General features: G+C 40.3%; 3 protein-coding genes across 3 annotated transcripts; 1 reads left to right on the forward strand and 2 right to left on the reverse strand.

Annotated features, from left to right (window-relative positions):
* Positions 1-294: 294 nt before the first annotated feature.
* Positions 295-11,419, reverse strand: guk1a (guanylate kinase 1a). Its single transcript, XM_083782377.1, has 7 exons — positions 10,756-11,419; positions 5,644-5,757; positions 5,404-5,445; positions 5,073-5,308; positions 4,382-4,466; positions 3,493-3,578; positions 295-2,620 (listed from the first exon to the last, which is right to left on the reverse strand). The coding sequence occupies exons 1-7, from the start codon at positions 10,796-10,798 to the stop codon at positions 2,582-2,584; spliced, it is 645 nt and encodes a 214-aa protein (XP_083638503.1). The 5' UTR covers positions 10,799-11,419; the 3' UTR covers positions 295-2,581.
* A 421-nt stretch (positions 11,420-11,840) lies between these two features.
* Positions 11,841-16,915, forward strand: cUnh1orf35 (chromosome Un C1orf35 homolog). Its single transcript, XM_083782376.1, has 8 exons — positions 11,841-12,076; positions 12,656-12,809; positions 12,924-12,969; positions 13,057-13,139; positions 13,544-13,616; positions 15,515-15,594; positions 15,865-15,984; positions 16,451-16,915. The coding sequence occupies exons 1-8, from the start codon at positions 11,980-11,982 to the stop codon at positions 16,707-16,709; spliced, it is 912 nt and encodes a 303-aa protein (XP_083638502.1). The 5' UTR covers positions 11,841-11,979; the 3' UTR covers positions 16,710-16,915.
* Positions 16,916-18,191: 1,276 nt separating this feature from the next.
* arf1 (ADP-ribosylation factor 1) lies at positions 18,192-22,733 on the reverse strand. The gene is made up of 5 exons (XM_083781891.1): positions 22,641-22,733; positions 20,878-21,057; positions 20,541-20,651; positions 20,291-20,415; positions 18,192-19,901 (listed from the first exon to the last, which is right to left on the reverse strand). Exons 2-5 carry the CDS (start codon positions 21,020-21,022, stop codon positions 19,740-19,742), a joined length of 543 nt encoding a protein of 180 aa, XP_083638017.1. The 5' UTR covers positions 21,023-21,057; positions 22,641-22,733; the 3' UTR covers positions 18,192-19,739.
* Positions 22,734-25,883: the final 3,150 nt, after the last annotated feature.

Genomic DNA, 25,883 nt, shown 5'->3' on the forward strand with positions numbered 1-25,883 from the left:
TAAAACCAAATGGTTCATTTGGTTTCATTTTACACTCTCAAGAGTTAAAAATCTATTGAGGGTGCATTTGGTTACCAACTCTATCATTTAGCTGGGGACCACCTGAAACACCCCCAAAGGACCACTGGTGGTCCCTGGACTAATAAATTAGGATTCATAAAGATAGCAGATCTACAAGCTTGCAACATGACAGGGAAGCACCATAGACACAGACAGGGAAGGGCCATACTGTAGGTGACAGCGAAGAACTGTAACACATACCATTTCTTCTAGAGTGACCATACATAAACAGTTAGTCTTAATACTTGACTTTTAATGCACTTCAAAGATGAAGATGACATATATTCTTCACAAATGTGTAAGTCACCGTTAATGTAACCACAAGACGACATGCTCCTAAGATAATGGTGTAACATTTCCATGTTCAAGCATTTCAATTGCCGCTTTACATTGAAGTTGGGTGTTAACATTGTATAACAAGAACATCTTTGCCCATAAGGAATGGATTGAAATGTAAAATTAATACAGTCAGGACAATGACAATTCTACTCAAGAATGAAAATAAGCCATCAAAAGGTGGGAAAAAAATAGATTGAATAGTTTACCTCAATGGGTACTGTAGCCTTCTTAACCCCATTTAGACCTACAAAGATTCTACAAATATCTTCTAAATCCTGACAGTTTAATGAAAAACCTGTTTCTATGTCAGTGGTTCTCATGTCTTCTTGGTTTATACACGATTCATGATAACTACTTTTTATATATATGTGATGTATGACATGCTTTTGTTTTTGCTTAAATGTCTCTGGATCAAGAGCGTCTGCTAAATGCCTAAATTGTAAATTATGTCAAGGACCCCCAGAATTGTATGTATTTGGCCACTGACCCCCATCTGAAAATGTTGTTCCAGAGACACTCCGGAAGCAAAGATTTGAGTTAAAAACGTTTGCTCTGAAAGAATATATAGTCAAAGATTTGAGCCACAATTTCGATTTTCAAAAATAGCAGACCTATAAGCTCATGAGCTTGAAGATCTGCTATTTTTCAATAGCTAAAGTATAATATGCTTAAAACACCAAAAGGGGTTTCCGCCCAAAATGGGTTAAGTACAGTAGTTTGTCTTGTGTGTTTGATTTATGTGTGTCACACAGGGTATGCATCGGTTCGTCGCATATACAGTATATGTATCACGGTTTCTTTAAAAAGCTCTTTTTGTCAAGTCATTAAAGCAACCCACTGGATATCGATTACATAGTACAGTCTAAACTTTAACATAACTTAAGAAATTATACAATATAAAAGTTTTACAAATGTACAATTTAACTATAACATAACAGAGTTAAACTGTTCACAGCTGGTCTGCACAGTATATACTGTAGTTATTGTAAATCCCTATCGAAGATTGGTGGCCATTACACATTTGTTTTACATTTTTCAACATTTAAGTTTTGTTTCTGACTTTCTCGTCACCTACAGTAGGTATTGGATGTAATCCTACTACAGTACAGTACATCACTTAGATTTTACCCGGCCTCACACTAGTCTCAAACCAAACTTCAAAGGTCCACATTACCAGGCCTGTACAGCCAAGGATTATTCACTAGTTGGAATCCAGTCATTTCAACAATATAGTCGACTTAATACTTCTACCTGCATGGATCAAATAAGAGGCATGGTCCTGAGAAAATATACATAATTCTTTCAGATTTGCTCTACAATTTAAAATGACACAGCTAGCGTCGAAAGTAAAAGGACGTAAAGACCTGCATTACGGCGCCGCCTTAAATGCCCACATACTGTTAGAAAAGCACTGTTTATTTGTGTTACAAGAGTCTCAAGAACATCCAATATCAACTGAAAACAAAACCTTGTTTCTCACTGCTACATTGCCATCTACACTTAGAGTGTAGAGTGTCTACAGCAACCACTGTGGTCATCTGGCTGGCTAATGCAACCTGTAATATTCACTACAATGGAATCCAACACCACCCGCATAATGTGACTGGTCATACCGGTACATTACAGAATGCCTCCGGTGTTCACAGTAGCACAAGTCGCTCCCGCTAACTACAATGACTTAAAGTAGCACAACTCTTTGCCACTATCTATGACCTAAGTCCTAACCTAACCAGTTTATCCAGTTGGAGTGAGACATGAAGTTCTCTTTTGTTACTTTGTGAGAAATCCATAGCTAGGATGGCTAACGAATGGGACAGAATTACTTCAGTACATGACTGCCCGTTTAAGTTTAGCAAATAATCTACTTTGACAAAATTATAAAGACAATAAATCTTAAACACCACCTAGAGTTTATGTGTATAAAATAACCATTAATTAAGTTTTGTGAGGAGATTGTGTCAAAAAAATAAAAAATAAGAACCGTGTAGGCCAAACCAGTTAAAGAACTAAATACAGTAAATACTGTTATTTACATTTCCTCTGAAATGTGTGTCAAATATAGTTTTAGGTGTTGCCGAGGATGCCGTCTGAATTCACTGGCCACCACCTGACGGAATGTCCAGAACTGGAATGGAGGCCTGCTGCACTTTTGTTAAAAAGAGTTGAGGGCTCTCAGGACTCTCTATGAAGACATGTCCACCTTCTTAACGCTGGTTATTTCCTGGGGGAGATAAAACTTTGTTTCACATTTTCTGTTTGGCTGTGGCCGGTAGGTCTGTTCATATCAGATTTGGGGACACCTCAAAACATAATCCTGGTCAGTTGTTTCAGTTTTAATCAATGCTCATGGATAATAAACGGCATGTATCCATAACAGTAACAAACTGTAGCAGTAGTAAGTAGTTATCCAGCTGATTCTTCCCCATAATTATGAAAGTAGGAAGATAAACCGTTTTTTGATAAGTGGCCTTGATATAAGCGTGATACTAATACACCGAGAGTTGTTCACCTCTTCCTGCCAATTAATAAAACCACAATTTAACCAAACAATTTAGTTTTATAGCAGCTTCCTGTTTCATTGCTAGTCTTGTAACCCATATAATAATGGCTTGTCTTAATTCTAATCCCTCAAATACCCTATTCATTGTACTGTATTTATGTTATAAGCCAGCCACTATATATTTCTTGCATTTTCATGACTAGAGCACTGGCCTACTTGGAACGATGCAAATTGGAAATGCATGTCCCACCCAGTTATGTCTGTGTCCCTTTTATGCCCATATATGAAGTTCTTTGTCAGGCATGCCCAAATATGGATTCTATGCAGATGTCAGAACATCATGTGACGTCAGAACAGGCCAGCTCCATATATGGAGATATTAGGAGTGATCAAGGCCAGAGCCTGGACAGAGGCTTTTGTGCTGGTTCTGGACAACAGTGTATTCTACGGACTAGACACCGGGCACTGCACTCCCTGTGGGGGTACGTACATAAAGAGAGGTGCACAGTGCAAACAGAGGTGCATTTATAGATAGATGGTATTTAATACAAGTTACGGGATATGTGTTTGTGCTATCCTCACTGGTAACTTACCTCAAGAAGAGCATCTTTTAACTTGGCATAGGCATCCTCCAAGTTATCATTGACAATGACAACATCAAATAAGCCATCTTCTTTACCTGGGAGGAGAAGGCAGGATGGTTCAGCAACACAGCCCAACAAGTGAATCAATGTTTTGGCCGAGTGCCAACCTGGCTTACAATCACTCTAAACACCAGTGGTTCCCAAACTTTTTCATGTCAAGGAACCCCAAATTGACACTAATTAGCCCGCGGAACCCCATTTGAAGAGATATACCAGGGACCCCCATAAGAGAAGATTTCTATGGCTTAAGCCTTAAGCCATAGAAATCTTCTCTTATGGGGGTCTTAGGACCTTAAGGACCCCAGGTTTGACCTGAATTAGGCTACAGCGCCCCAGTTAATGGCATTTCTATCTCTGAGTGTACACTTTCTTTTCACTCATTTGCACACTCTTGAGTTACAGACCCATAAGGGTCCATTTGGTTCCTACTTATCATTTAGCTGGGGACCCCCTGGAACTCTCTCAAGGACCCCTAGGGGTCCCCAGACCCCACTTTGGGAACCACTGCTAAACACAACCTCGTCATGATTGGCTGCCTCCTAGCGACCTTACTAGTGAACTAGTCATGATTGGCTGCCTCCTAGCGACCTTACTAGTGAACTAGTCATGATTGGCTGCCTCCTAGCGACCTTACTAGTGAACTAGTCATCATTGGCTGCCTCCTAGCGACCTTACTAGTGAACTAGTCATCATTGGCTGCCTCCTAGCGACCTTACTAGTGAAGTAGTCATGATTGGCTGCCTCCTAGCGACCTTACTAGTGAAGTAGTCATGATTGGCTGCCACCTGGCAGTCATGACTAGTGTCAATTATTGTTAAAATAACTTTTGAAGACTTACTGATCTCCATGTCCACCTGAGCTGCATGTAAACGCTTTTGGAGACTTTCCTCTGACTCGGTTTTTCTGTCTCTTAAACGCTTTTCCTGAGAAGACAATAAATTAAATATTAGGATAGCAGGATAACTGTTAAACTATTGGATTTTATTGATTTATTTTAAAGAAAAGAACATTTGCTCTGGTATACATACAAAGACTAAAAAAAAAGAAGTACAGGGTTTTTAAAGGTTCTATATTGTCAAAATCTGTTTTGTTTGCATTTGTTTACAGGCTAAAACAGTGACTTTGAGAGCCGTTTCACTTTACAATGCAAGTGAATGAGGAGCATATTTTGAATTATTTCTAATCAATGTACAACTATGTTAGATTTCCTTCCCACCTTTGGAGTTGCATCATGGCAAGGCGACTACACAACCCTAACCTCTACCAAAGTGTCCTTGCTCTTGCCCTTTGAGTGGTTAATCAATTAATTGATACAAGTAAACATTATTCTATTAAATCGAAAAAGTAATCAATAGAATAGCTAGGAATTGCATAGATAAAAATATCGATTCATGATAGCTCAGACTTGTGACAATACTCAAGTCCTGCACAGTTTACTGCATATGCTTTTATACGGTATACATGAAACGCAACACCATCTTGCATCACCGACATGGATCCACAGAGACGGCATGTCCTTGTGTCCTCACCAGGATGTTCATGGACGGAGGCTGGATGGACACATAGATGGGCGTCAGGTCTGTCCCCTTGATGTTCTTCACGCCCTGCATGTCAATGTCCAGTATGCAGATGAGGTTCTTGGCCTGGACATCTTGCACAGCAGCTTTGCTAGTCCCATACAGGTTTCCTGAAAATTCCGCGTTCTCAAGGAACTCCCCGTTGCCGATTGCAGTCTGCATAACTTCCCTTGTAACGTAATGGTAATCTGCGATGAGAACAAAATAGACAATATACTCAAATATTGAGCCAAAAGGGCAATGACTTGAAAGAAGGAGTCACAGGAGAATTAGGAGAACGTACCTTTGCCATTCTCTTCGCCAGGTCGAGGATTTCTTGTTGTATCTGAGGAATGACATATGGCTTAGAGATTTTTGAACAGTTTTGAATCATGTATTCTCCTGGCAGTCAAGTTCACAGAAAAACAGAGACCTAAATCAACGAAGCAAATAAGATACAGGCTAAAATATATGCCGTTACTGTATGTCCATAAGAACACGAGTCATGTGTCAGTACTATCGTAGTTTACACAGGCACACTTACGTGACACACTGAAGCCAAAAACACCATTGTATTCCTTCATGAGCTTCTTAACCAGCGTGCTTTTCCCTGCCCCCGATGGGCCACTGAGCACCACAGGCCTGGGACCAGCCATAGCTTGAAGAGAGGAGAGAGAGACTGGGTTAAGGTGATGCAAGTAGAGAGCAAAGTGAATCACTGGGCAAATGGGAGGGAAAAATACATACAGTGGAATCTTATAACATGTGGGTGGAGTTTGACATGACATTTGCAAAAGCATGAGTCATGGAGCATACTTTAAGCCTTTCTCTGAGAAGGACGCTTTATCATGTGTGATAAACACAATTAACAATACAAAATAATCAGCAGTTTCCAGATACTGCTGAACCATCGCTTATGATTTCCCATAAGACCAGCAGAGACAGCCAGGTGACGGTCCTCTTGTTAACAAGGTGCTGTCATGGAACAATTCCACCTTAATTGGGGTCCAAGGTCCAAGTTTGTTAACCTTAAACAAAAGGGTCTGATCCGACTGTGCAACCTTATTTGGCCAACATATCATGCCCTATTAGAAATATTCAACTCTCTTCCAAAACAGATTCTCAAAATAGGAGTCTGTAGTACTGACTGCAATGAAAGCCAGAGCCAGAGACAAAAAATGCTCTGAACTTCTTAAAAGAAAGTCCAAGCTAGCCAAGCACTTCGACAAACCCAACTGGGCATCCTAAAAACCCAACGAAACATTCTAACTACCATGACCAAATCCGCAAAAAGAAACTTTATCAATGATAAAGCAGGGAAAACAAAAGCAATCCTTGGGAGCTCTGGAATCTACTAAACAACCAAGGCTGCGGTCAGAAACTAAAAACCAGGTTTACAAACAAACATCAAATCGATTGACATATGAGAAGCTTGACGTAGCCAACTACTTAAACATCTTCTTTACAAACATTGCAACAACGCTGGTTAACAAACTGCCCTCCCACTCCGGGAGCTTTGGTGTAGAGCACATCTGGTCGACAAAAAAAAACCTCGAAGACCCTAACAGGGGCCCTCGTACAAGGTTTCTTCGACTATGCATGCACCTCTTGGTACCACAGCACCTCAAAACAAGGCTCCAGAATTCCCAAAACAAACACCAGAGGGAGCTCAACAAACCATGTGCAACCCAGATTTGGCAAGGGACTAAATTAATTTCGTTCCTATGCGAAAGTGTATATTTGTAGGTCTCAGTTATGATGAATTGAACAAAATGGACTGTTTTGTAAACAAGTGTAGGTCGTCCACTCAGTTAACAGTTTTTTGTATCGAGTTGTGCTTGAAATGCTTGTAATTCTGCAAACTGTTAATAAATACTTCAATCAATCATGTATTGCTTTTTACAACTTTTGCCTGTCCAGATTATTGAACCACTTAATAATTAATCAGATAAAGTATTTCAGCAGCCTGAAGAATCAAGTTATAAATACGTTGTCTCTAGGCATTGTCCTTACCGTTGTGTGAGAAAGTTGGGGCAGATCTCAGCTATGGATGGTATTTTAAAGAGATGGGAATTGTATGTGTACATGCATGGAGTGTAGAGTGTAGCCTAGCTTTTTGTGGCATACTATGTAGGCGGGGACAAGACGAAGAGAGAGAACCAGATGATGATTACACAGCCCACAGTTATCTTCTTGACTTGCACCATCCACAGAGAAAATCCCCATACTGTACATGAAAATATACTACTGTATTTTTCCAAACAGTATCCCAAGCGCTTAATATGCAACCTTGATTTGGACACCAGTGTTTAAAAGGAACCAGGTGGCTGTAGGCTTTTATTTACGTTTACACCGGCCTGCACCGGACCATTATTTGGTTAGAGTTCCTGTCGAGCATGTTATTTAAAGGGACACTTAATCCTTTTTGCAAAATGGCATTTAGAAGATTTAGAACACTTTCCTGGCAGTATTTGTGTGTGTAATATGTGGTTTTAGATATTTTAGATTTTAGCAGTGTCCATGACATCATAGACACTGGGCCCACTTCCTTCCTGGACTACAATTCCCATAATGCTTTGGTGCACTGCTCCTCCTTAGCACACATTGCAAAAAGAACCCCAGGGAAGTGGTTTCTTTTGCAAAAGCGGTGAAGTATCCCTTTAACTAAATACTCAATCCAAAGACACTGGAAGGCTAAAAATACCAAAGTGATTCCATTATCTTTGACCAAACAATGCTAAAAATCAATGAATTAAAACCATGCCTCCAAGCAAAACAGCACGGATGCAGTGAGGTTGCAAGGTTTGCAGGTGCAAGTGACAGTGCCATTCTTCTCCACCGCCTCTTGATTGTTTACTCTAAACAGCAACGTGATGGAGTATTCATCTCCGGTGTCATTTCTCACTTCACTTTGCAGTTGTTCTGTCCCATGTACCATGTTGATCTGTTCCTGTATTGTATTGTATTGTATTGTGTTTGTGTATGGACGTGGTGTTGGGTGCTTGCACATATGCACACATGGCATCAACGCATGGTGTTGTGTGCAGGCTACACTTTGTCTCTTTTATCTGTATTGTACTGTGTTTTTATATGGACGTGGTGTTGGGTGCCTGCACATATGCACACATGGCATCAACGCATGGTGTTGTGTGCAGGCACCCTACACTGTGTCTTCTTTTATCTGTATTGTACTGTGTTTTTGTATGGACGTAGTGTTGGGTGCCTGCACATATGCACACATGGCATCAACGCATGGTGTTGTGTGCAGGCACCCTACACTCTGTCTCTATTTTATCATTCATTTTTTAAGAGCCTGCCCAGGGACTACAGATGACATTTAGCTTTGGCTAACTCTGGCCCATTTACTGTACATTGATGTGAAAACTGACATGTTGATTAATGAGCTTTGTCCCTGTCAAATAAATAAATGGAGACCCTGTTAAGGAAGTACATATGGGTGCGTGGTACTATCGACTCATTCGGTATAAGCCAAGTACATCCTTTTCGGAACCTTGTCCTGTTGATCACTAATGATGAATGCCCACCCTTTATTCTCCCTCACTGTATGTTTCTTTTCCCTTTTTACCTCCTTTATGATGAATCCCTGTTCTGTTCTTTGACTATATAGAAGTGTCTATTTGTACGTCTCTAAATGTTTTGATGATTTGAACAAGGTGGACCCTCTTGTAAACAAGTGTAATGCTTAATTGGGTCATCCACTCACAGTTAACAGTATTTGTATTGAGTTTGTGCTTGAAATGTACTGTAATTCTGCAAACTATTAATACATATTTCAATCAAGTCTTCCCCACAGAGAAATCTTAGAAATGAAACGTAGCATCACTATTTTCGTGTTAAGACAAATTAATATCATAGTTGCTATTTTGGAAGCCAGTACTTGATTTATGTCCATAGCAGTCGCCGTTCATTTTATCTTCTATCTTTTACTAGCATTAGCAAAATGTTCCTCTTGTCTTGATATTTAAGTGGCGAGAGAGATTCCTAATTTCAATGGAGCATGATTGTTGATACTTGGTAGGGCACTTATAGACAAGTAAAGGATGCTTCTGTCCACACATCGCAATTATCAGAGAATGGAGAGAAGCAGGCAGGTAAAACGGGCTTGACGGGTTCCCCTTCCATGATTTGGGAGGTCACAAAGAAATATTACAGGAACAACAGTTCAGGGAAAACAGTGTTCAGGGAGAGGAGGGAGGGATCCCACAACTTTGTTTCCCAACACTTATGGCTTACATGGCCTGCAAACAATTCCATAAACATCTTGCAGTAACCATTAAAAAAAAAATAATAATAAATAAAAATCACACCCATGTCAAGTGAGGGGCGCTAATATATTAAAGTCTAACTCATGATTAGGTGATGCAATTGTGATGTAAAACAAACTGTCAAAACAAACATTAAATTCTCTTTATTGTACATTTTTCCTTCATCGTCAATGGCGTTTTCCTATATACACACACACGTGGTTTAATAGTGTTTTTTAGTTCAATGTTTGTTTTAAAAACGCCATTGACAATGAAGGGAAAGTTTACGTCATATTGTCCCTCATTACATCATATTGTCTCTTTATTGTTAATGGCATTTTATGTTTGTGTTGTGCACCGTTTGTTTTACATAACATCACCTAATCAACATGAGTTAATATATTAGCGCCCCTCACTTCACACGGGTGTGATTTAAAAAAAATTTTTTAACTAAAAACAAACATTAAACCTGTATATAGGAGGGGCTAGCGCCCCTCAAAAATTGGCAGCACTATTTTAAAGGATTTATATATATATATATATATATATAATTTTGAGCATAATGGAAAATTAGTTAGGCCAAGAGGTAATATAACATGCCGTTTAAAAACAATCTGACATGAAGCCGTTGACCTGACCCGGCTCCAGAAAAATGCAGCTGTAATGTTACTGCTAATTCTCACACATTTCACAGCAAGTCTCAACATTTCTAATCTGACAAAGGGCTCTATTATAGAAAATGTGGGACATGTGACTGATGTGAATTCATGTATGGGTGGGTTCCAATTAGAATCAAGACATTGGATTACATTACAACAAACCTGTGCATTGAATGGTATGCAACTGATCTTAGTCTGTAACCAATTAAGAAATCTGCTATAATTCACTTCATGTGAAATCCGTTAGGACTTAATTTGAAGTGTGTTGCTGCAGACAGATGCAATTTGGCAATTGTGTCACAAGACAAAACGTACAGTATACAGGACAGGTTCCACATTAATCACATGCCTTTCACTTGTAAAACTGTGACGTGACAGGTCAGCCAAGATGACAATGTCTTAAAATATGCTCAACAAAAACTGTGAAAATAAACTCTCCATTGCATAGTCATAGTTAGAGCAAATAGTGCAGACCTAGCTCTGGTCCATAGCTCTAATGCGTTGCATTTAGAGCTATGGATCAGAGCTCCAAATGAGCAATTTAAAGAATGTGTGCTTCAGATAATCATAAAGTGCCTATCGGGTAGCGTATCAAATGAACAAAATTAAACCGTTGAATCAGTATCAGTACATCTCAGACAGCATCATTGATTTTCTAGTTTAGGTTATTTGCAATAATAATAATGGCTGAATTGGAAAATATCAACTAACCGCCTTCCAGACAGTTCCTACCTGAGAAGAGTCGAGTTGAAATGTATCTCATGTACATGAACATTAAAGCTTTTTTAAATCCAAGGCTTTAGCAGCGTTCCTAGATGATTGTGTCTCTCTTTCCTGTGCCCAGTCTCCTTGTGAGAGCCATTACAGACAGAGTCTAACGTCATCACGTCATCGGAGCCACAGCAGCATCAGTACCCATTAGCACACAACCCGCTGGAAACACACAGCCAACAAAACTAGTATGTGATCAAATAGTTTGATCGCCGAGGCTTCATCGTCAACACCATTAATTCACGCTTGATCTCGCATTTCAGTCATTTCTAGGATGCGGATGATTCGGGTTTTCAGAACGCCCGAAAGCGGAAAAGAAACAAGTGTGTGTGTGTGTGTGTGTGTGGGGGGGGGGGGGGGGATAACCTTTTAGCAAAATTGTTCTTCTATTTTACCTATCTTGTATTCCAGTTGTTTTAGTGTTTTGGGGCGGGAATATCTGCCATGGCTTTTAAAGTTCTCAGCCGTTTAGTAGAAACGTGTAGGGTAAATAAGAGTTCTAAATATAGTAGGTAAAAGAGATCATAAACTAAAACATCAGCGTTGTGACCGTGGCATGTTGTGACGCGCACGCGCAGAAACTAGTGTTGCCGGATTTTGCGAAAGAAATAAGCAACCGGGTCCATTAAAAGAAGCCAACAAAATAGCGATGAAAAAGGCTGATCTACCATTTTCTATTATGAAAGAAACTGGAATCTTGTTTGAAACATAAAACAAATCTGGTACAGGGATCACTCACTCAGTGACACATTTTCAGATGGGGGGGGGGGGGGTAGAGGTCCTTGATCTGAGAACCACTCGTTTAAACCATAGACTGTAAAAAAAAAAAAAAAGGTTTTAAACTGCATTAGGAAACAAGCCCAACATAACTACACTTTAGAAATTAGCCCTTAGCGCCCCCCCCCCCCCCCCCCCAAAAAAAAAACAACAACAACCACTAATATTGACAAGAAACTTTAAAGGAAAAACAAGCCCAATGTCGCTTAGAATAAGCAGACACGGCAACACTAGAGCAGACACGCATGGAATATATCCCACCTCGCGAGATTATCCTTCCATGAAAAAGAGTCAAGAGAGAAGTTACTAAAATTAGCTTAATAGCAGGCCTGCTAGCTAGCACTGTGGTACCTACCTACTCTACTGTGGTACACGTGTGGGAAAGAACCGTATCTACGCGACGCAGACATGTTTGGCTCCTCGAGGTCTGGAGGAGTTCGGGGAGGCCAAGACCAGTTCAACTGGGACGACGTGAAAGTGGACAAGCACAGAGAAAACTATCTTGGTGAGTCGACTGGCGGCTAGCACTTAGCCCGGCTAACTCGCTAGCATCCCGGCTAAATGGCCAGAAAGACCAACCAAAGGCAGTTATAGTTGTTCCATCTGTAAAAGAGCAGTCATAACGCAGTATGCCACTTCGTTTTACCTGATTCTGTACCGTTTGTACACCGATCCCGCATTGCAATGGTTCCAGGGGCCGCAGCTTCTGTACAACTGGGTTGATGACTCAATGAAGTTTGCTGCCCGTAACATACACTACTGACATCAATAGAAAACTGGCCCGAATAGATCACACCAGCTGCTGGTCCTCTTGTAAGATCGTGCCAACCACTTCCGTGCACGCGCAGATTGTTATGAGTGCAATAAATAGTTATAAGCTTACACCCTATTTATGATTGTTGATGATGTGCACCCTATGGAGTTTGACCTGAGAAAGTGCAACAGAAACCAATACATTTAAAACCGCGATGGAGGAATTCAACAAGTTGCTTTAGGAAATGTTTACTCTTGGTAACTGGACTATAAAATGCTTCTTATAATCAAAACACTACCATAATGTCATGTGCACTGTTACCTCTTTTAGGGAACTCATTAATGGCACCTGTAGGGCGCTGGCAGAAGGGCAAAGACTTGACATGGTATGCTAGAGATAAACAAGGTGGCGTAAAGAAGCTGTCCAGAGAAGAGGAGATTGCTGCTGTGAAAGCTGAAGAGCAGGAAGCTTTGATGGCTGCCTTGTAAGTGTCATGACTCGCATCATGTAATAATTGTTGAGGGAAGGATGTGTAATGTGTACACCACTACGCCCACACACATGAATCCCTGTTATGTATATTCCCCTTTCTCTTTAGAGGACACAAGAATATAAGGAGACAACCCACTGGCCTGACCAAAGAGGTATTTCCCTTTTGTCATTTAGGCTTGCTTTGGTTTTAATTCACTTCTTTCCGTCACCCAAGCCTGACATTCTGTGTCCCACACCAGGACTTTGCAGATGTGTGTAGGAGGGAAGAGCCTGATGGTGAAGAGAGAGATGTGGACCGTATCTCAGGCCTAGGAAGCTCTGGGTGATTGTTTTTAAAAACGTTTTCCTAGGACTTTTGGTCATTTTGGTTGCATTGCTAGTCCCCCAGGCCTAGCCTTGCACTGTATTAACGTTTTATATAAAGCACTTTTAATTGCCCCAGTGCCCAGTGTATGAAGTGAGCTTTACAAATGAACTTGCATAGTATCACAGAGTAATGTTTTAGTTGTTTAAGGTACCTCCATCAGAGGAGATTATTTTAATGCTTATGCACGTCAGGTGCAGTTAGAGCTAAGTAACCCTCAAAAGCAGCGGTTCATTTGTCCTTTTTTCTTTTCCTGAAGCAAAAATAATCCTCTTGAAACTCAAGTAGAGGAGAAGGGGTTCTTCAATTTAGTGGACCATGATTGTAGGGTACTTAAGTTACAAGTATGTTTCTGTCCACAGTGTTACGTCACGGAAAATTATGCTCTCCCAAAAAGAGAAGGAGGCTGCTAAACTTGGCTTGGCAGTATTCACAGTAAGTTTCTGGTCCTCAGACACTTTAAATGTAATCTATTGTTGTGCTCCTCATTGACTTACATTGTATGGTGAAACGGCTCTAAAGTCACACTTTTTTAGTATGTAAACGAACACAAAGTTGATTCAGACAATATGAGCATCACCAAACCTCATGCAGTTTTTTAATACAAATGTTAACTTCCTCTTGATTTTACTATTTGAAGACCTGGATCCAGTCCGGGGTTTCTTCCTAATAAAAATGGCAAAATCAACAGGAAGTTAACGTTTTTATTAAAAAAACAAAAGAAAAACAGTATGAGGTTTTGTGATCGTCTGAATCAACTTTGTGTTTGTTTATGTACTAAAAGAGCAAGCAACTTTGAGAGTTGTTTCAGCGTACAATGTAAGTCAATGAGGAGCATATTTTGAATTATCAATTTCTAAATTCTAATCACTGGAGCAATTATTTTTGATTTCTTGTCCACATTTGGAGTTGCATCATGGCAAGGTAACTATACAACCCAAACCTCTACCAAAGTGGTCTTGCACTTTAATTTCAGAAAATAAGACAAAATGGGGGTCGATTCAAACCCGGGTCTTGCATGGTGCATACTGCATATATTATAGGAATAGGTCATGTTTGAAGGTAGTCCGTTTAGCCCATACCCGAGATATTGTTCTTGAGATATTGATGCATAATTAACTATGCAAATACAGGTCTGTGGGCTAGTAAACTGTCTACATTCCAAATAGGTGATAAACATTTTACAACATGGTCAACTAAAGACTTGGCAAGTAGATGATATTCGGCTCTATTGACAGGACCTTTTGTGGTGCAAATGCAAGTAGACGGACAGCTGTATTTTCTTTGCAATTAAAAGCTTAATTTCCTTAATTCTAAGTTTAAGGGGAAAAGGGAGGTGTGTTGCAAGCTGGGAAGTCACAAAGCAGGTCTCCTTGCCCACGTCACTGTACGTGGGTGTGCACAATCCCACTGAAGAGGGAACCACTGGTCACTGTCTGAGGTGCTGAATTAAGAGTTTTACAACAAGACGTTTGCTTGTCAAACTATCTTCAACAGGACCCATAGTTTAGGAGACAGAAAATGTAGTCATGTAGTAGTTATTGAGGCAGATTTGTAGAGAGAAGCTAGATGGATGCCAAGTTTCTTGTCAATCAGACTCACAGCTTAGGAGTTAATTATTAGGGTCCCCATCAGGCCAATTGGGGTCATAATTGTTGTGCAAGTAAAGGCAGAAGAAAAGCCAGCTTAAAAACAATACAGTTTCAGCCCATTCTCTGAATTAGAAAGATTATGCCCATCACGTATGAATGCATCTGAGTGTATGCGTGATGGGCATTTTCTTCCCAGGTGCCATTATAATGTTCCCTAAAGATACAGAAAACATAAATGCACATTTCACAAATTATGCAGATTTTGTGTTATGGGAGGTGAGCTCTACATAGATTTCCTGCAATTTGAACCCTGCGATATTTTATATATATATATTATATATATTTTTTACACGGCGATAAAGACAATTTATTTTATTCATATTAAACTAGACTTTTCACTGCAAATATAGACGATCTATATTGAGGCATTGTCTATATGAATAGTTTTGATATTGTTTTTATGAAAGGACTGGGCGATATGGACACGATCAAATATCACAATATACATATATAATATACGCCTATAATTTTCCTTCAGAGCGTAGGTTTTTTGTAGAATTGAGCTCAGGTCTAAATGGGTTAATTAATGCAGCCTTTAAAATCGTGAAAGATTACACTTAATATCACAATATTGTGATATCCCTGAATATTAGTATAACACAATATATTATATCGCAGTAATAATTACACATGAATTTGTCATTCGACAGTTTAAGCTGAAACGAGGGCTTTTCTTCACAGCACCACAAGACTGAGGGTCGCTCCGAAACTTCAGCCAAAACAATGGACGAGAGTCTTGAAACGGAAGTGAAGGAGCAAAGGTGAGTACATGCAGAGTAATATCGAACACAAAATGCACCTGTCCTGCATATTGTCGCTGTGTGGCAGAAACCTTTCATAAATGAATGCCCTTCATTGTTGGGTTGTGAAGTAGCAAAAATGGCCAATCTATAAGTTCAACACATTACGACACAGTGAGCGTGTATATCTGCTATTTTAGAAGTGTTTAAAAAGGCGCTTGGCTGCGGCGAACAGTTGAACTCTCAACACATGCACTTTGTTTTAATTTAAAATTTAAATGTATTCTTCAGGCATGAGAGCAAAAAGAAGAAGAAAGAGAAGAAGAACAAAAAAGAGAAAAAGAAGGAGAAAAAGAAGAAAAGGCAAAGAAGAGACTCCACCTCCTCAGAATCCGATGACGACAGAAAGAGGTGTTGTATTTCTTGCAGTTGGAAGAACCTGGAGTTTGAAATAAGCCAAACATCTGGTGATGCATGACAGAGCACTAGAGGGCGCCAATGGACTGTCAGAGACTTGTAGCATTAGCCCATAGCCTATTTTCAAAGTTCTGCTGGAACTTTGGAAGTGATAAAAGTTCAATCTATTAATTTGTGTGGATAAAGCCTAGACTTGATTGTAGAAGCCATATGCATCAGTGGTGTTAGGTGGATGAAATGTTCAATTGAATTCACCAAACCTTTACTTTTATTAACTGTACTTTGCTGTGGAGGAAAAGGAATCATATTAATCTGCAAAGTCCATTGATATTTCTGTTGAGTGTCACAATAAGTCCCTCAGGAAGCGGCGTAGTGCGTACTCGCAGCCCTCCCACCAACTTTACTCGACCCCCCCCGCCGGGTCCCAATCATTGATGGTTTATTTCTTTCTACTCCCCAGGCATAGAAAGGACCACCATCATCATAATCCATCATGCCACAGTCAGAGTGGAGCCAGACCCCATGACAGCCATTCAAGGGGGGGGGCAAAGGCCGAGCGCCACGGCTCCCCCCCCTCCGATCGTCGCCAGCAGCGGCGTGACACAGACTCGTCCGACAGGGGGTCCCCTGTCCCCCGTAACCGTGCCAGCCACAAGGCGGCCCCTGCTGCTGCCACACAAAGCCACAGGCGGCGCCATGACACAGACTCGGACGACTAGTGCCCCCCCCCCCGTCAGAGACACGCGGATAGAGCGCTCCTATAATAGGACCTCATTTGCCCTGGACAGGACAGCCCACATGACTGTGGATGGAAGTGGGACAATCTGTATGACCAGCAAATGTTTTTAACTGCATCACACGGATGTCTCTTTTTTTTAAATTGTTTTTAATTGTTTACCTACTGTTGCACAAATAATTGTCTGAAATGGTGTGATATTTTTTATTATTATATCAAGATAGATGTTTTGTTTTACGAAGTTGAGCTACATGTTTTTTGTTTTGCAAAACGAGTAAATGAGTTACCATTGCATTGGACAAAGTATTGCTCATTTACAATTTCTTTACATTCCACCTATTATTAGCGTCTCATTTAAGTGCAGCGAAACCTGTTTTGGAGTAGATCATAAGCCTCTTGGACTAGCACACCAAAAAGACAGTCAGTATTGATTCAGGTGTCATGCGTTTATAACCGTTGCATACGAGCCCTTTAGCTATATGGACTCCTGCACAACGGTTCTCTTTTTGCCATCTGTTGAAAATCCTCACAGATGTTCCCTGATGGTTTCCATCCTAGCACCTCTCCTCCATCCCACTGTGCCTCTCACACCACAGCAGCTCCTGGTCCCTTTTTTCTTTTCTCTATCAAGCCAGTGGTCCTTTGTCCCTCCCCGTTCTAGGTTAGGCTCCCTGGCTGGTGAGATACCGTTGGAATGCACTCCACTCGTCATAATAGAGTGTAGTGTTTGCATTTGCCTTGAAATGGTCTGAAAGAGGGCGTTCGGCAGGCTGGCACCTGGGGGTGCACTAAAAAAGAGCAAGGCATTCACAAAGAAGAGTGCAAAAAACCAAGCTGGTCCTTTTATATGGCCGAGTACTGTTAGGACCGCCACACACAAACCAGGGCCGATGGACCAGCAGGAGAGAAGAGCAGACAAAGCCACCCTGTAAGGGACCCAAGACTCTTTCCCCCTCCCTTTCCACGACCACCATACTCTTCCACCATGTTTTATAGGCTTGGCTGCGTTAACCATAGCAGCCTAATTAACCTTAAAGAACGTTGTCCTAGATTGCTCCCCAATTGCACCCCCAACCCCACCTCCAGTGTTGGCGCCTGTGCATGCTTATACCAGACAACACCCAGGCTGAATGATCCACATTTACCACTCCTAACACAAATAGTGCCCTCACCTTGGGGCAAAAAATTTTTGGGTCACAGGGTGAGAGTCCCAGACTCCCAGTGAATGTAATGATAGGAATTGCAATGTAGAAAGATTGTTCAACCAACCTAGTGTCATTTCCGAATTTTAAAATTTATGAATATGCAGTGCAAAGCAAACGGCACACCATGAGACATTCTTCTGAGCTTGTATTGTCATAAAGGTTATTGGCCTTCAGTTTAAATACATTAAAGTTTGGGGGATTTTTTAGATGTCAAAAGGTTTAAGCCTAGTTGTAGATGCTTTACAAAGTGAGGACATAAGTTTCACAAATAAATTTTATTGCATACAATATAACAAATGAAAATCAAAAAAGCTAAACGGTTAAATCCAATCGCTTTAATTACAGTGCTTCTCACAAAACAAAGGCTAAGGTACTTGACATAAAAATGCTTAGACAAAGTCGGCTAAGAGATTAACGTACAGTTTTCAACAAACATATAGGCAGTTATCAATCAAAAAAAGTGTTGAATGCATCACTAAGACATTTTCAGAGCAGTGGAGTGAAGTAACACCCACACACCTTGAAATAAAAAGCTTTGAAAAATAAAAATACAACAAAGAGGCAGCATGTGTCTTGGATTAGAAGGCAGAGGTATGGCTTCTTTATCGCCCCAAGGACATGTGCAACAAAACTATGAATACTAGCACTATGCTCAACATATAGGTCAAAACTGAATTGGTATTGCCATCAAAATACCTTCTTCCACATGGATTGCATTAGTCAGTTTTCAATAAAAAGGCATGTTTTTTATGGAGCCTATTGTAAGGACACAAGGACATCACAGCCTGCAACTGCTTGTTACAATTGCACCACACAGTACATACATTAGGTTACAGTATAGGGCAGTTAAAATGTCACATGTCCACAGTTTTAAATGTTCTCCAACACAAACAGTGGGGTAATAAGAGTTCTTGTGCAGCCTAATGATGTAAACAATCACTTAGCAAGTCCCATGACGACAATCATTTGCATGTCCGACAAGACCAATAGACCACATCATGCATCTTCTTTGCTAATGCGGGTATATTGCAAAGGCATAACACGATTAACCTGAGACACTGTCATATGAACACAAAAATTGAATACTGCCTGTACAGACAGCCTCTCTGTAAATCGTAAAGCAGGTAGATGAGAAAACATGGCAGAATTTCTCAATTCAAGCTAACCACTGACTGACATACTGTATAACAAAAGCTGGTAAGTGTTCACAGGAGTTCTTGAATCAGATCAATCTGACTAATCTCACAGTACAGATAGTATGACAAGTTAATGCCAGTGTTTGCTAATGGTATTTTGGGGGCTTGATACTGGTATAATTTAAACGTAACCATATAGTATTTGCAAGTAGTGCATGAGTGTTATGTAAATAGTCATAATAAATTCATAATTTGTGCCCCAAAAGTAAAACACTCCTTTTACAGTACAAATCACCAGTTTACATACAAGCTGACATAAGGAAGTTGTCAGGTTACAATGAGGTCTAGGGCCCGTGTTAGCTGGTACAGTTAAATTATTTGCCTCCCTTTCTCATACACTGCACATGACTGCCCAAGGCCACCAAGAGAAGTAACCATGTTAGGTGTTGTGTGCAATAAGCTGCCCAATGACCAAAATGTCTATTTACATTAAATAAGAAACCTGACAGCTTTACAAGAGCAGATTACACCTGGGCCTATATTTGTGTTGTAATTAGAGATGAAGTGAGAGCAGCTTCCAGTACTTTTTTTTTACAAAGTAGCTCAATTTGCAACATCAGATGAGTAGAGAGCAAGGGAAAATAGTGGGTAATATTTGAGGACAGTGAGTGATTATTTTGCGTTTTTGAGCTGATTGGACAACCAATCCAGTCCTTCATAGAGACCGTCGCCACTGGTGGCACAGGTTGCCTGGATGTACCAGTTTCTATGGCGGAGGGAGTGAAGTGCCAGTTTGTCCGTGATTTCCGCAGCATTCATAGCATTTGGAAGATCCTAAGAATATAAATATGAACAAAACATGATCAGGATTGCCCTTTGTACAAACATTTAATAAGATATGTACATGATCCCCACAGTTTTTAAATACGGTGCTGGATCCAAAAATGATCAAATTAAGAAAAAAAGGGAATGTCCGTACGCGATACATGTATGTTTGCTCCCCGTCCTCTCTTTATTTTAACCAAACAACGTTTCGCCCGTCCGGGCTTTCTCAAGTTACATGGAACCCTTAAATAGGTCAGAACCAAATGGGTGTCATCACCCAGTTAATAAACCAATAGGCTGTATGTGAAGAGCCGCTCCAAAAAAGAAAAACATTAGTTAAGGGGATTTCCCTTTGTACACAGTGAAAGATTTACAGTACATGAGGAAATATGACTTACCTGTTTGTTAGCAAACACTAATAGCACTGCTTCCCGTAGCTCATCCTCTGCCAACATCCTCATCAGCTCCTCACGGGCCTCGTTGACTCGCTCTCTGTCATTGCTGTCCACGACAAAGATGAGACCTGCGAGCAAAAAACACATGTAGGTGTGTGAACGTGTAGCTCTTCACATACAACGCTGTGATATATGTCTCATCTAATAAACAACTGCCTAACACTACAGTGGTCACTACAATACAGAAACTTACCCTGTGTGTTCTGGAAGTAGTGACGCCACAACGGTCGAATTTTGTCTTGACCACCAACATCCCACACGGTAAAGCTGATGTTCTTGTACTCTACCGTCTCCACATTAAAGCCTGCAAAGCATTGCAATATGCTGCTCAATATTCTTATAACATATGACAAGCTTGACAAATCTCTGCAATCTGCACATCATGCCTAACAACCATAAACCTTCAAATCATTGCAGAGAAATAAAGATGTTACAGAACAACAACACTACGACCCAAGATATCCGTTTGATTGATATAAATCAAATAATTCTGTCCTCCTAGTTTCTCTACTTTGCATTGATCAATGTACCTATTGTGGGAATCGTAGTCACAATCTCTCCCAGTTTGAGTTTGTACAGAATCGTTGTCTTTCCAGCAGCGTCCAGGCCCACCATGAGGATCCTCATCTCTTTCTTAGCGAGCATTTTAAAAAGGCTTGCAAAAATATTCCCCATGGTGGAAACTGATCGGAGACAACTTTGGTAGAAACCTGCAATGAAAACGAAAGCAGAGGTGCCGTTTCAATAAAGGGAGCCATGCAAGAGGAGTGTGGTCAGACATTTATATCGTAGATGTTGTGCAGAAACCTTCTCCATTTTTCAACTTTTTTGTTTTTACCATTGAGGGGGCAGAAAACAGCCCGGTCACGTGGTTCATGTACGCGTGCGAGCCCATAGACTCCAATGCATTCCGTAAACTTCCGGTTCTTAGACTTCTATTGGTATGTCCCTATTTGAAGGCTTCAAATAGGGACAAACCAATAGAAGTCTATGTAGAAGAACCCATGAAGTGAACAGAGTTTGTGTAACTCTGTCTTACTCTATGGCTGTTTTAGCAAAAATAGCCAATCTGCAAGCGATGCAACTCATTTGTGACCTTAATTGTAGATCAGCTATTTTTGCCATTTCTGAAATAATAATAATAAGTTTCAAAGGTGGTGTGCACTGGTGTGTGGATTTTATAAATATTTAACCAATTAAGTGTTAAAAAGAGCGCGTGATCTATTGCAACATATTTTTCCATTTCTTTTTTTTTAAATATATTTTTTATCCCACGATTTTGTAACCCATTTTTCACCCCTGTGTCAATCATCTAATGTGATCCTGGGCTCTACACACCCTCCGCCAACCTGGGGAGAGCAACGGACTTAACTCATGCTTCCTTCATGCTTGAGTGTCCAAGTTGCTCCTTTACACCTGACAGGGGGGAGTTTCCCTGGTTGGTCAAAACACTGCCTGAAACATGACTCCTCATGATTATCATTCATGACAGTCGTGAAGTACGATCGAGCGTCATGTGAACCATGGCTATCAGAGACTCAACGTGGGTTCCAGGGCCCCCCTAGCTAAATGACACCTGTATGGGTCCATTTGGTTCCATTTGTACACAGTTAAATTAACAAAGGGTTTTATTTAGTCTGTAGATCGGGGTTCCAGAGATTAAAAAAAACAATATAAAATCTAGCCCAAAAATTTGACTCTCGTAGATCATGTACCTATTTGATAAATACATCTACGAGTCTAAATGTTGGGCTACATCGAATCGGGGTCGTTATCATAAGAGGGTCCTTGAAATGAAATGCACGTGACGTTTCTGATATAACATTTTTCTTTACGTCCATCAACACTGGACATACAGTGACATTTAGGACCATAAATAAGGTCAGTGGCTGAACAGTGATCCACACACAGCAAAGCTAATGCTAAGGCTACCCAGCTTGATAAACGTTTAAGTGGTAAAGAGTTCTTCCTAATGATGGACCATTAATTCATAGAATAATACAGTAATCTAACATCAGAATACGGCCACTTTATGCACTTTCAATAGCATTATATTATTATATGTTCACATGAAAACAATCCGGTCTGTCGACTGTCTGTCTGTCTGTCTCATCCACCAGCTATGCTAGCGTTAGCTCTTATACAAATATACTAATATAGTGATTTATTTAGAGTCTAGGCTTCACCAGTAATGCCACCAAAAATAACTTTTATTTACACAAGCGGTACATTGAGTTTGACACCTCAACGCGTAGCTAAATCAATAAATAAGGTTAAAATAATGTTCTCTTACAAAGTTGTTATCGTTTCTTTTCCTTCTAGGCGTTTCCTTCCTCAAGAAAATGGCGATCATTTGACACGTCAGACGTTCAGTGGTACTTCCGTGATCATCTGCTCAGACGCTACCGCCCTCTATGGGCAGGAGTCGAGAGAGAGAGAGAGAGAGAGACAGACAGACAGACAGACAGACAGACAGACAGACAGACAGACAGACAGACAGACAGACAGACAGACAGACATGTCTCTCTCTCTCTCACACACACACACACACAAACACACACGCACGCACGCACACACACACACACACACACACACACACACAGAGAGAGAAAGGGGCAGACAGACAGAATGTCCTTCTAATGCACAAGGGGGATGTTTATTTTATTTGAAAGTGAATTATCCCTTGGCTTTACGTAAAAGTAGCAATAGTCGCCTACAGCAATACCATAATGTAGTAGGCCTAATTCTGTTACAAATAAATGTAGGCCTATTCAAAACGCTACTTGGGTGAAGGTACGAAAGTAGTGGTATTATTAAGAACAACATGGGACTTAAATTGCTTATGCATGTTTTGCGATAATAATCGAAAAGTATACAACATTTGGCTCTGAGATGTAATGGACAGTATTTTGGAAAAATGCAAATACTTCAGTAAAGTAAAAGTACCTGAGTACGCCAGAACTGAGGATGTTTCTATTTTAAGACTAAACTACAAACAAGTTGTCAGGTTTGGCTGCGCCAACAGAGCATGAAACCAAGCCACACTGTAGCATTGTTTGCAAAATATGACAATCATTGCAGACACAAACACATCCAATATCATATCACATCTCCAGTGGTATACCGGTGGCAGCCAGCATCAAGCATTCACTTCATCGTCTCAGTTACCTAGGTTTGGGCAAACAGCCATGAAATCTTTGACTTATCTTTTCATCTACGTCACTGAACATTTGCCTACGCCTCCTCAGAAAGGAAAATAACCATTATCCATAGACCATGTCAACTGATGCTGGTAGCAACCAGAGAGATCCTGACCTATGGTGTTGCGTGTTGCCGCCATGGTCCATCGACATTGGAAGGAGGGCAGAAACCCAGCAATCCTTTTCCTTAGGCTTTCACACAAGGCTGTCTCAGTCAAATACACGTCCCCTCACAAAGACGTAACTATATAGGTTATAACAGGAGGTTGGTATAGGGGCAATGGTGGTAATGGATGAGGTAATAATCTGATTAATTATGTTTGTAATTAAAACAAGGGGAAATGACTTTCGGAAAACAACTGATAATCTGGCTGTAAAATACCTGTGAGAAGGAGCTGCCTTTGGACAGTGAGAGCAAAACCACAATCCAGACGATTCACTGCCCAGGATTCGTACCCTGGGTCTCCCAGTTTAGTCAAGATGGAATCCCCATTTGCCTTTAGGGGAGATATTGCACTTTATGAGCTTCAGGCAGGGCTACTTGCCAACCAGTATATACCTGACAGGCTGGTACTAAAGCTCTCAATAGAAGAGTAGGGACAGCACCTCCAACGTCTGTAGATTGAAGTCTGAATGAATTCACTGAATTGTTTTGGATTTTATTTTTAAGTGTTATATTATGAAATGTTCTATACTGCTGTTCCCGTTTCAGTGTAATTTTGTAGCTTTCTGTATACCTGCTCAGGGACTACAGTTGAAAATGTGCCAAGGTGGCTAAAATATAGCATTTATTTTTATGATTCAAAGTTTTATTGTTTTTTCCAGTTTAGGCACAAAGGAATTACTGAGACAAGGAAAGAAAATACAATACACTACACTACCAAACCAAAGATAATACAATACAATACAATACAATACAATACAATACAATACAATACAATACAATACAAAAGAAAGAGAAAAATAAATTAAGACAATGCCATTGAACCTGGGTAATATTAATTTACACTGTATCCAAGGAAAAAGAAAAGACAAAAAAAAACGCTCACACCACAATGGGATCTCTGACTAAAATAGCATTTTTCTTTTACAGAAATGCTTAATGTGCACTGTCCCTCTAACTTTTATTTGTATTATCTGTATTAATAAAAAGGTATCTAGGCGAAAAGAGATATTCTCAAATAACAAAAAAGAAGTCTGCAGTTTAAATGTATATTATTAATTAATTCAGACGTCTCCTTTCAAAGCCATCAGCATTCACTTCCACTCTTGATTCATGACCAGTTCATTAAGGGAACAGTCTAACTGAATCTTATTGTTGGGTCAGTTGAATTTTAACCAGGGTCAACTATATGCCTGCCACCCCCAGCAGAGGGGGCAGCGGGAGGGACAGGGAGGGGATCAGCAGGGAAGGAGTAAGGGTCCATGGTGTAATGGACCACACAGTGAAGGCTCATAATGCCATCTCACTGTGGTACCATAATTTGTGGTTTTGTCCTGCCAAATGCCTGCAGGGAAATGTTTTCAGCATATTTTCACAGCGACTACTGTCTTCACTTAATTGTACACAAGAGCAGCCTGTGTTTGCTCGGGGAGGTAATTACTTTGCTTTTAGATTATTATTAAAAAATATATTTTTGTTTCTAAATTTTCATTCACACAGCCTCATACATTATTATGGGGGTTGGGGATGGGGGGGGGGGTCAATTAGAAACAACGATGTCCTATTTGTCAGGAAAGTTTCAGGTGACTAATTTGTTTATTTATTTAACTTTCTCCACATCAGGGTACTAAAGCATGTTGCAAAAACAACCATAGTGATTGGCATCATAAACACTGCACTATTTTGGCAATGGCTATAAAATCCATTTCAAATGAAACACATAGCCTGACATGTTCACGTGTCCTTTTCCCAGCTCTGTGGGGGTTACCGTTAGGGTTAGTGGTTATAGTGACTGGCTGTGACTAGATGCAATCTTTCAATTAGAGACAAGGCACCCAAAACCGATACAGTGTTGTTGAAGAGTTTGGAAAGTCACTTCATACAAATGGCTCTAGAGAAAAAAAACAGATGTCCTTCATTTCATTTCTGCCTATAACATCACACTGAGTCGGGCTGTATTTTGCGTGTCTTAAGTACCAGGTCTTATTACTTAACTTAAGACCTGGAGGCGTGATCAATGCCATTTGGCTATTCTGAGTGTCCAAAGAGCATTGACCACGCCTCCAGGTCTTAAGTTAAGTAATAAGACCTGGTACTTAATTAAGACACGCAAAATACAGCCCACAACACTGTTTTGACCACATAATGGTTGAAACAATCTGAGAACCCATCG

This window comes from Protomyctophum parallelum (assembly GCF_964188405.1).
Source record: "Protomyctophum parallelum genome assembly, chromosome: 14".
NCBI classification, from domain to species: domain Eukaryota; kingdom Metazoa; phylum Chordata; class Actinopteri; order Myctophiformes; family Myctophidae; genus Protomyctophum; species Protomyctophum parallelum.